Source organism: Gekko japonicus, unplaced genomic scaffold (genome assembly GCF_001447785.1).
Source record: "Gekko japonicus isolate JY-2015 unplaced genomic scaffold, Gekko_japonicus_V1.1 scaffold18, whole genome shotgun sequence".
In the NCBI taxonomy this organism is placed as follows: Eukaryota; Metazoa; Chordata; class Lepidosauria; order Squamata; family Gekkonidae; genus Gekko; species Gekko japonicus.
This window is the reverse complement of record NW_015170275.1, coordinates 3,173,545-3,185,196: the sequence shown is the minus strand read 5'-3', so window position 1 is coordinate 3,185,196 and position 11,652 is coordinate 3,173,545. Positions and strand designations below refer to the sequence as shown.

General features: G+C 42.9%; 1 protein-coding gene across 1 annotated transcript in view; it reads left to right on the top strand.

The window, feature by feature from the left end:
• Positions 1–1,540: 1,540 nt before the first annotated feature.
• Positions 1,541–11,652, top strand: part of SH3KBP1 (SH3-domain kinase binding protein 1) — a 104,857-nt gene continuing 94,745 nt past the window's right edge. Inside the window, exons 1-2 of the mRNA XM_015417617.1 lie at positions 1,541–1,591; positions 8,579–8,705. Of these exons, the coding sequence (XP_015273103.1) occupies positions 8,624–8,705 (82 nt within the window). The 5' untranslated portion in view covers positions 1,541–1,591; positions 8,579–8,623. The remainder of the gene's footprint in view (positions 1,592–8,578; positions 8,706–11,652) is intronic.

The following is an 11,652-nucleotide window of genomic DNA, read 5'->3' as shown; positions in this document are numbered from 1 at the left end:
GTGGAAACATGGCTGGTAGCCATGTTTCTCCGTTCAATTACCTCGGCGTCGGGGCTGTAACTGGACACCCCCCGCCTTGCCGAAAGCGGGGGGGCAGAAAAAAGCACCCCCTGCGCCAGCTCCCACCACCCGGGTGCTGGTCTCGCCCCCCTGACAAGCAGGGGGGTCCGAACAAGGTAAAAGTGGCTCGGGCGGGGACGGAGCACCTCACGCTCCCGCCTGCCCGCTAACGTGCCGTACCGGAAGTTTCACCTCTTTTGGGGCTCTTAAGAGCTAAGAATTTCCATAATCTCCTGTCAGCTGAAGTATTATGGAAATCAGAATGGTGGGATTTTCCCCACTTGTCAACAGGGAAGGTGTTAAAGATATAAGCACAAACAGAAAGGTGCTTAATAAGTGTTGGCAAGAGAAGCTTGGTCAGACTTTGTGTTCAGGCCAGTCAGCTTTTATAGATTGAGGGTGGTGTGAGTGAGGTATATCGGGCTGGCAGTTGGGATAGGAAAGCATTGGGGTCCTTCTATGGTATTTTGGTTTGACTTCATGTTGGGATTTGAAGTTTTCTATCACCACCCATTTTAGTTTAATTTTAACATTTGATCTCCCAATTGATCCTCTCTTCCCCTTTATCTATGTTCTTCGCCCTGGTCATGGTGTTCCTTGCCGCCATTTTTATGGCTTTGGATCTGAAAGAGGTTTGTTACTTGGACTTTGGCTCCAACTGGAACTGGGCAAATTCATCAATGTTGAATGGCTTGTGAGATATGGCCTGTGTGTGCCCATGCCTGGAAGTCATGGCGACCTGTGGCGACTCTTATTGGGGCACAGAGGACGTTCAGAGAAGTGGCTTGATAGCCTGCCTCTGGCCTCCTGACCCTGGTATTCTCTGGAGGTCTCCCATCCAAATACTTGCCAGGGTCAGACCTGCTTAGCTTTTGAGATCTGACGAGATTGAGCTTGCCTGGGCTATCCAGGTCAGGGCTTGTTCACCACATTTTGATGCACAAAGAAGGAAAAGTGAAATCCAGTTATATTACTGGATTTAGCTTTGAGCCAGGGTTGCTCTGTCTATGTGTTGGGAAATCATCTTGATAATATGTAAGGGAACTTATATTAGTAAGAAGGAAAAGGTTTGGTGAACTGCAGTTCAAATGTTCTTAAATTAGTTAACCCATATTATAGTTTGGCATTTTCATTTGGAGTGTATGGGAACAAACCTATGACCTACCTTGTGCGAATGATTTATACAGAAGGGTACAATATGTGTGTTTTAAATACTGTATTTCTTTCTCAGAGGTTTTAGTGTTCATTTGCTAAATCATTGCAAACATTAAAAATATTATTTGCTGTAGTGATCCCGCACTTCCACTAACATGCACAAGTTTGTGACAGAACAGCAAGGTAGCTTTGTCATGAAAATGTAATTAACACTTTAATGTTGGTGCAGATTTATTACTAATAACAGCAGTTTTTATTTTTTTATTTAGGAGATCGAAATAGGCGGAGAAGATGTCAGGTGGCTTTCAGTTACATGCCTCAGAATGAAGATGAGCTGGAGTTAAAAGTTGGAGACATCATTGAGGTGGTAGGAGAAGTAAGTAGTGTTCTTTCATTGATAATTCATTTTCCAATCAGCTTTTATTGGCTTAAAATTTTAACACGGTCTTAAACCATATGGCACATGATGTGCCCAGTTTGCTAAATTTCAGAGACAGCTATGTGTGTGGTAATTCCTGTCCTGGTAATTAAAGCTACTACAACATGCTGTTGTGTTTTTACACATGCCTATCTATATTTATTTATGTAGAATTATTAATATGGATTGTGCATAGATGTGCATAAAAAACAAGGCAACCACTCCCTATCTTGAAAGGGAGGCTGACAAGAGAATAAAACAAGATGAGAGTGTCGGTAATAGATGAAAGAACTGCTTTCAGTTCAGAGTTCCAGTCGGAAATGAAGGGCTTAGGGTTAGACCGAAGTTTTACCAAACTGGGTTTTGAGGAAATGAGAGTTGGCATTGTGTAGGTAATTCTGAGAAGGAGTTACACTAATTGTGGGACATAGCCATAGTGTAGACCAACATTTTCATCCAGTATTCAAAGAAGGATTGGGGGGGGGGGCTATATTGAAAAGTAGTGTTACCCAAAATAGGCAGTCTCCACTTAATTTGGGGGAATTAGCTTGGAGACAAAGTGAGAGGTGGGTAACTGGAATCTCCACCTATATATACGGGGATTGGTCCCCATGAGAACTCTTGGAAATGACCAGCCAGATGTTCAGCTGGTAGGGTTTTTATTAGAAACAAAAATAAAACTGAATAAAACAAGGATTCACACAGCAAACACTTTCAGCAGCTAAGAAAGGCAGGGAGGAAATGAAAGAGATTTTTTAGGGAAGGACACTGAAGAGGTCCATGGAAGCAGCAAGTCGAAGAAGGAAACAGCCAGCATTTTGGAAAACATGAGAGAGAAGGCACACACACACAAGTGGGGGGGGGGGTTGTGGAGGATCCAAGAATACCCACTCACTTCTGGGGCAGTGGGCTGACATATTTAGAGGGAAAAACATATCCTGAGGCAGGTTGACTAACCAAGAGAGGACAATGAACTGGTGGTTCTACTGGATGTAGATATAGAGGCGGGAAAGGTTTGATGTCCTTACAAGCATCTGACCGGAAGGGTAATTAGGAAGGTGACTAGACTGAAGTGTTGATTAATTGCTGCTTAATCAAGGGTAATGGGTGAAGGGGACGTTAGGATGGTGGGGGTTCAGTCCTAAAGTCCTGCATCTCTCCAGGGGATAGTAGCCAGCCAGCTGCCCTTGAAAACTGCTTTCCCAAGCCTCTGCCAGACTGGCATCCATCTTGGTCCATTTTGGTTTAAGCAGTGCCCTGCACTTAAGGTAGCGGGTGATATTAAGAAGGGTGTTTCTGACTCTTTTAACCTATAAACTGCCCCTCAGCAGGAGGAGGGGGTCTGACTTCTAACAGTAGTATGATTTATTAATAAAAATAAATCCCAATTAACAGAGTGGCTGATGCCATTGTCATTAAATTTACATGTCTTGGTTAAAGAAATGACAATGATTGCATGCTTTTATCTTGTACAAGAAGCCTTCATCCAGTGCAAGGGGCTTTGCTGATGCTTGAAGCTGAAGGGATGATTTTGCCATTGTTTCCTCCTCACTGCATGCTTTTTATCCATATGGGACCCCACAACCCTCAGCATTATTTGAGGATGAAGGGCTGGAAAGATACACACATACGGACAATTGAAGCAATTATCACTAGTTGAGCTTGACTTTATCCTTATGTTGATGTAGTTTATTTGTTTGCTGGCGTATTTACTTGATTTATACCCTTCCCCTCAATGGGAACTCCAAGCAACTTAATTATTCTGCTCTTTTCCATTTTATCTTTACAACAGCCCTGTGAGGTAGGTTAGGCTGAGAGTGTGTGACTGGCCCAAGTTCACCCAGTGAGCTTTCAGGGCAGAGAGCGGATTTATTTAGATTCTTCCGAATCCTTATCTGACATTCTAACCATGATACCACAGTGGTGTAGCAATACAGTGAAACTGGAAATATGTAACATTTAGCAGTAATATTTCAAATGTATAAGTGAATGAATTAGTATACTGCCTACATTTATATTGGGGAAATGCAAATGGAAATTAAGAACATAAGAGATGCCAATGTTGGATCAGGCCAATTAATAATTTGGAGTTGGGAGTAAGCAGTGAAGTGGCTAAATTTGCGGATGATACGAAGTTGTTCAGGGTGGTGAAAACCAGTGAGGATTTTTAGGAACTCCAAAGGGATCTGTCAAGGATGGACAAGTGGGCGTCAACATGGCAAATGGGGTTCAATGTGGCCAAGGGCAAGGTGATGCACATTGGACCCAAAAATCCTAAATATAAATACACATTGATGGGGTCTGAACTGGCAGAGACTGATCAAGAGAGAGATCTTGGAGTTGTAGTAGATAACTCACTGAAAATGTCGAGACAGTGTGTGACTGCAATAAAAAAGGCCAATGCTATGCTGGGGATTATTAGGAAGGGTATTGTAAAGGAGGGGAGTGGTGGCACAGAGGATTTATCCTCTGGTTAGTAACATCTGAGCTGAACAGTACGGCTGTCAGTTCTAGCCCCATGTTGGTGTGAGCTACCAGCCTTGTCCCTAGCTCGCCGTCCACCCAGTGGTTCGAAAGCTTCGGCGAGTAGAAAAAATGGGTACCACCCCTTAGAGAGGATGGGCACACCAAAGACACCCCCCCGGTGGAGGAGGTGTTAGCCGGCAACCGGAATGCTCAGCTCACGAGATTGTAAACCTAAGAAAAAATCTCTTCGACTCCGAAGCCTGTAATGGGCAGTGCGGCGCTGCAAGACCTGGAGGAGCTGACGTCATCTAGCCAAGCCGAAGTGATGCCAACGGAATACGTCTGACCCTGCAGCTGAACAAACCCTCGCCGACTGTGAATGCGTGTGATTTAAAAGATATATGTTGTCCTCCCTTACCCCCATAAATCATTGTTAGTCCCGCGTTGAATGAGTAACTGTAAATCGCACAGAGCCAGCAAGGTCTGCAGGATTGAGCGATTAATAAATTGAAAGATTATTATTTATTATTTTTTATTGAAAACAGATCAGCCAATATCATAATGCCCCTATATAAATCAATGGTGCGACCTCATTTGGAATACTGTGTGCAGTTCTGGTCACCACATCTTAAAAAGGATATTATAGCTTTGGAAAAAGTGCAGAAAAGGGCAACTCGAATGATAAAAGGGTTGGAACACTTTCCCTATGAGGAAAGGTTAAAGCGCTTAGGGCTCTTTAGCTTGGAGAAAAGACGACTGAGGGGTGACATGATCGAGGTTTATAAGATTATGCATGGGAAAGAGCAGGTAAAGAAAGAGGTACTTTTCTCCCTTTCTCACAATACAAGAACCCGTGGGCACTCCATGAAATTGCTGAGCGGTCGGGTTAGAACGGATAAAAGGAAGTACTTCTTCACCCAAAGAGTGATTAACACTTGGAATTCACTGCCACAGGAAGTGGTGGGTGCTACAAGCATGGATGGCTTCAAAAGGGAATTAGATAAGCATATGGAGCAGAGGTCCATCAGTGGCTATTAGCCACAAGGTATAGCTAGGGGCTCTGGGGCAAGTGATGCTCTGTCTTCTTGGTGCTTGGGGGGGTCAACAGTGGGAGGGCTTCTAATGTCCTGGCCCCACTGGTGGACCTCCTGATGGCACTGGTATTTCTGGCCACTGTGTGACACAGAGTGTTGGACTGGATGGGCCTTTGGTCTGATCCAACATTGGCGTCTCTTATGTTCTTATGTTCTTAAGATAAATTTGCACTCACCTCAGTGCTCCAGCTATATCAAAAGATGCAATAACATTTGCTTTTCTCCCTTTCTCACAATACAAGAACTCGTGGGCACTCAATGAAATTGCTGAGGGGTCAGGTTAGAATGGATAAAAGGAAGTACTTCTTCACCCAAAGAGTGATTAACACATGGAATTCACTACCACAGGAGGTGGTAGTGGCTACAAGCATGGACAGCTTCAAAAGGGAATTAGATAAGCATATGGAGCAGAGGTCCATCAGTGGCTATTAGCCACAAGGTAAAGATAGGGGCTCTGGGGCAAGTGATGCTCTGTCTTCTTGGTGCTTGGGGGGGGGGGTCAACAGTGGGAGGGTTTCTAATGTCCTGGCCCCACTGGTCGACCTCCTGATGGCACTGGTATTTCTGGCCACTGTGTGATACAGAGTGTTGGACTGGATGGGCCTTTGGTCTGATCCAACATTGGCGTCTCTTATGTTCTTATGTTCTTATGATCTTGAGTAATCAAACTTAGTTCAAAGCTAAAACTAACATGGCACAGATACTTCCCAAATTGAGTTGATTTTTCAGTGTCCTTCTTATGTTTTTATTATCCTGAAAATACTGAAGCTTGGGTAAACCACATGTATAATATATTGTCTGTTTAAAAGCTAAACATTGTTTTGCTTAGTTTTGTCCAAATTTCGAAAAGTGCTTAATTTGTTCAATTATTTGTTTTAAATATTTTTTTCTGTAAAGAGGTGAATTGAATCTGTGTTAGAGTTCGATCATTTGCATACTGAAGCTGTCGTCTTCTGTCACTTTTCTGTACATGGGGAATGTCTGATGAATGGAAATTATTAAAATGTCAAAGATATCCTTAGATGGTATAGAGGATGAGTCATTTCTGCTGTCACTTTATATAACCTAAGGGCATTCGCTCTTTAGGGGCTGTCATTTCCCAGCATGATGCTGCCATTTCATTTGAAATAGATTTGCATGAGAGAAACTTAATCACTTTACATGACATGCTTATTTTCTACTACTGTTATGCTAGAGAATAATTCATTTACTGCTTTCCAACAGAAGTAATGTCTGGGTTTTATTGACAGTTTCATTGTGTTCAATTCAGTATGTTATAATCTTATATCAGAATACAAAGGGGATTTTTTTAATGTGAGAAACAATTTTCAAAAATAAAAAAATTGTGTTAAATGTATTGATTAAACTTCTATTCCACTCAGAAGCGATTCAGTTACTCTAGACATGGAACAAATTAAAAACAATTACAAGAAACTGAAATAACTAATGCTAGTTGTGGTGGAGTTAAGGAAAAAACAAGAGCATGCAGGGTGCTTCCCCACCTAAATTTATGTAGCACAGGCAGGGAGAAGACAGGAAAGGGAATAGGACACAGGGAGGGTGATGGCAGCAGCAGAGGAACACTCGATACTATTATCTTTTCCCTTTCTCATCCCTTCCTGGCTGAGCTGTGAGATAGAGCAGCCCCTCCACCATTCTTCTTTCCTCCCCCCTTCACCTTCCTGTGGGAAATCTCCCCATTTATTTATTTCAAATGGCAGAATTGCACCTCTTTTCCCTTCCCCCACCAAGGTAAGTGATCTTCTGTACTGGAGGGGCGACAGGCTCTATGCGACACACAGGCTGCGGTCACACACACTAAATAATCAACTTTCAATCCACTTTCAAACTGGATTTTTACTGTGTGAACTGGCAAAATCCAGTTGGAAAGTGCCTTGAAAGTGGATTGAAAGTGGATTGTTTAGTGTGTGTGACCGCAGCCACAGATGCAACCCTTCTGGGAAAACCAGGTTTGATTCTCCACTTCTCCACATGCAGCTGCTGGTGTGACCTTGGGTCAGTCATAAATTCTTTTGGAGCTGTTATCTCAAAAGCAGTTCTGGAAAGATTTCTCTCAGCCCCATCTATTTCACAGGGTGTCTGTTGTGGGGATGGGAAGGGAAAGGAGATTGTAAAGCCACTCCGAGACTCTTTTGAGTAGTGAAGGGCAGGGTATAAATCCAATCTCCTCCTCCTCCGCCTCCTCCTCCTCCTCCTTCTCCTCCTCCTCTTCATTAGTTGTAAGTGCACATGTGGAAAATGTTGTATCTGGTTAGGCCCTCAGATTCTAAGTGTATGATAAAGATAAATCCAGGTGAATGTATAATAATACTTGGACTTAAAATGAAATCTTGAAGATCAAGGATTCATTATACTCTTATCTACTGAACCTCACTGCCTTTTAAACATTCATTTTCTATGAGTGCACATGTGTACTGTGTTTATAAGGTTAACACAATATTTTTTAAAATATGCAGTGCTTCATATATAACTACTGAAATCAATATCCAGTAAAACAATGATAAATCACCAAACTGCTAAGGCAGCAATAATAAAACAACACAGCACTCTCATTAAATATATCAGTGTCCATCACTTGATTGAGGGAAGGCTTTTATATACAACCAAGACCAGAACCTGAAATTCAAAATATAGCTGTGTTCTAACTTTGTGTTAATTAAAAGGTAGACTGCTTAATTCTGAACTATCAGCTGTCTGAGTAGTATTCAGAACTGGCATAGAACAAGTAACGGTAATCAGAATTGGAGGTTGAAGATCTACAAGGGGACACACTTGGCTGAACATCTGAAATTAGTAGAAGATACCGCCATAACCTGTGGGCCCAGGAGCAAGGTTCTGCTTCTAGGAGTGTATTTTCTCTTTTGGAGGAAGTGTAATCCCTTCCGAGATCCAGAGACTTCCAGCTATCAGTACCTTTGTATTGCCTGCATTGGGTTTCTTTCAATCGTGCATTCCAAAAAGGTTCCAGGCACAAATTCAGGAAGGAGATTTGTGCTCCTGGATCTGATGAAAACAGAGTTCCATATCATCAGTGTATTGATGACACTGCATTCCACACTGATGGATTATCTATCACAGTATCAACAAATAGATGTATAACATTACCCAGGACAAGACAAAACTACAAGGTAACTCTAAAACGGTAAAAACGCAATCATCCAACACTACTTTCTTGAGAAGAAGGAAGGTAAAAGGAGGAAGGGAGTTTCCATAACTTTCAGGATTCTATAGCACTTCTGATCAGTCTATGAAAGGCCAGTGTAAGGTTTACATATGTAATCAATATTAAAATAATTCCCAACAACTGTCACATGTATGTGCAAGTCTGAACTTCAGAATGTACTGTGTTTTTGTCTTGGCACAGGTGGAAGAGGGCTGGTGGGAAGGAGTTCTCAATGGAAAGACTGGCATGTTTCCTTCCAACTTCATAAAGGAGCTCTCAGAATCTGATGGTGCTGGAAAGGTGCAAGAGGAGCAACTAGTAAAACCAAGTAAGGATATTAGCATTCTGTGCCCCATTTTTTCCACTTTAATTTAGCTCTTGTTACAGTTTTTTTCGTGCATGATGGTATTTCTTTATTTCTGTTTTGAAATATCTGATACATCATATCTTAACATGTAAAGACATTGGTAAGCACAAGATGATACAAATATAATGTTCACCAAAGTTTAGCCATGTATAAAAGACTGTACTACTCTAGCACTAATGTAGCAGCAGATGGAGAAGTTCAAATGTTCCTGGGGAAAGGGCCTGTTTCTCTCTTCTAGCCCACATCATTTCTGGCCTGACTATGTAATCCTCCTGCAGCAATCATGGTGGCTGAATGAGGGGCTGGCTGCAGAGATTGTAGAGAGTGACTCTCACACCCTCTTTATAGCTGCTGCCACCTCAATATAAAGAGTGCACTGGCTGCCACCACCTTACCAAACACCACAGTCTTCTTATGAAGAGGTGGAAGAAGCATCTACTGTACCCCTGCTTGCCTTGACTGCCCTACCTACCTTAGTGAGGAGAGGGTGGCAGCTGTTGTACTTTCATTTAGACTACCCTCTTCAAAGGGAGGAGCCTGAAATGGCCTCTTATTGATGAGAAGGAAGTAACCGCTATTGAGGAGTAGGGAAAAGAGTGGCTGGAGTGATGGCATCTGCGAAACAGTAGGCAATGGCAGCTGGAAAATTTATGGCAGAAGTGACCTTCCAGAGCACAAGCACACTTCGGAGATCAGTAGATTTAAAGAGCCAGACCATGCTTGCTTTCTCGTATCTTTTCCCTCTTTGCTCAGTTTTATCTGCTTGCCATAACTACTACAAGTTTTAAAGCGGGAAACTTGAAGTGCAAGATTAGATGGCTTAATCCCAATTCTCTCAAGTTAATTATTGGAAACTATTGTATTTGTATTGGCTCTCTTTCTGTTTGGAGTAGTAATTTTTTCAGTACTTACAAACCCATAGAACAAATGGCAAACTTTAGTTACATAAGGGTTTTCCATTCATATTGCAAAGACTCCTGGCCCTTTTCAAATTACTGTTCTAAACTGGATGTTATTCATTGTTGGCCCGATTTCGAGTAAAGTGATACAGGGATGGGGGTTTCATAGAGTGAATTTCGTTCTGTTAATGAGCTGTCTCTGAAGCACTTTGGTCATTTCGAACAGTGCCACTTCCCCCCCCCCCTTTTTCACTGTGCAATCTTCCTTGAACTTTTGAAAAAGCATTCTAAAATGAGCACTATTTGCACAGTAGCACTCACCTTAGAATGTTTTTTAAAAGTCCGAGGAAGATCGTATGGTGAAAAAGGGCGGGGGGAAGTGGCATTGTGGGAAGTGCTATGGAAATTTTAAACAGCACACCACAGCAGTTCAGAAACACAATAAAGGGGTTGAAAATGGGAAAAAGCAGTTTCCCTCAAAAGCAGTTCAACTACACTTTGCCAACCCAATGCAAGTGGGTTTGTATGAACAGGTAAATAAGTTCTGCTAGCAGCTAGTTACTAGAATGGGTCAGTCTGAAATGACAGGAAAAAATCCATTAGGAACCAGTTACAAAAACAGAATACTAGGGTCTCCTGTCTCTGTGAAATTTTTGTTGTTGGTAAGAAATGTCTAAAATACATACAGTAAATTGATGCATTTAACAACAGGCTACAATTCAAGACCTTTATGGATTCAAAATTTGTTGTTCTGAGCATACAGTGTCTTTTGGGAGTTAAGTTCTTCGTTTTATCGTCTATGAATCCATGGGCAAAAAAGAGCACTCTTTGGCTTATTATTATTATTTCTATGCTTATCTGTAGGCTTTGGTACTGCTGTAGATGCCAGCTGTGTTTGGAAAGTGATATCCTTGCAGCCACTTCCCTAAAATTGCTGCTTTAATTCATTTTAAATACATGGTTACTACTTTATATATGCTACATTTCACACTATTAAAATTATAATTTTAGATAAATAAATAATTTACTGTTGAAGAATTTGGCCACTATCATGAAAGATTTGTATTCTTTCAGACCACTTGCTTTATTATAAACTAGCAGTAAAGCCCGTTGTGAAAGCAATACAACGGGATCTAGAAAGAGGCTCTGGGGCAGTGCTCTGGCTTTGGACAAACAGTGTCAATTTGCTGTGGTGACCTCAGCAGGGTATAATGACAGAGTCCACTGTTTTCTCCAGAGGAACTGATCTCTGCTACCTGAAGAGCAGTTGTAATTGTGAGTAATCTGTAGCCCTCACCTGGAGATTGGCAACAATTGTTACCCAGGACAAAATGGCTGGTTTGGAGGGTGGAGTCTATGGCATTCTACCTGTCTGAGGTCCCACCCCTCTGCAAACCCCACCCTCTCCAGGCTCCACCCCTCAAATCCCCAGGAATTTGTCAGCATGTAGTTGGCAACCCCATCTCCTTCCCAGCTAGCCACCAACCTACCATTATCTGCCCCTTTGACTTCAGCTGACTTCTGCCCTCCCTTCTGCAGAACAGTTGTAATACTGAGTGCTCTCCAGCCCTCACCTGGAGATTGGCAACAATGGTTCCCTATGTGGGACTGACTGGTTTGGAGGGTGGAGTCTATGGCAGTGTACCTGTCTGAGGTCCCACCCCTCCTCAAACCTCACCCTCTTCAGGCTCCATCCCTCAAGTCTCCAGGAATTTCCCATCTGGAGTTGGCAACCCTATCAGGACTGGCCCCAATGTGTTTTCTCCCAAAGGCCAAAGTAGGTGACAGGACCAAGCTTAGTTGCCTACCAACAGGCACTGAGGGGAATGTAGGGTTGCCAGCTCTAAGGAGGGAAATACCTGGAGGTTTGGGGGGTGGATTCTGTAGAGGGCCGGGCGACGGAGGCATCGGCCTTCTGTCGCCCGCCTTGCCCCCCCAATCTCGGCCCGGGCGACTGCGTCCCCCGCCAGCGGCCGCCCGACTCCAGACCCCCCCGCGGCCACTCCAGC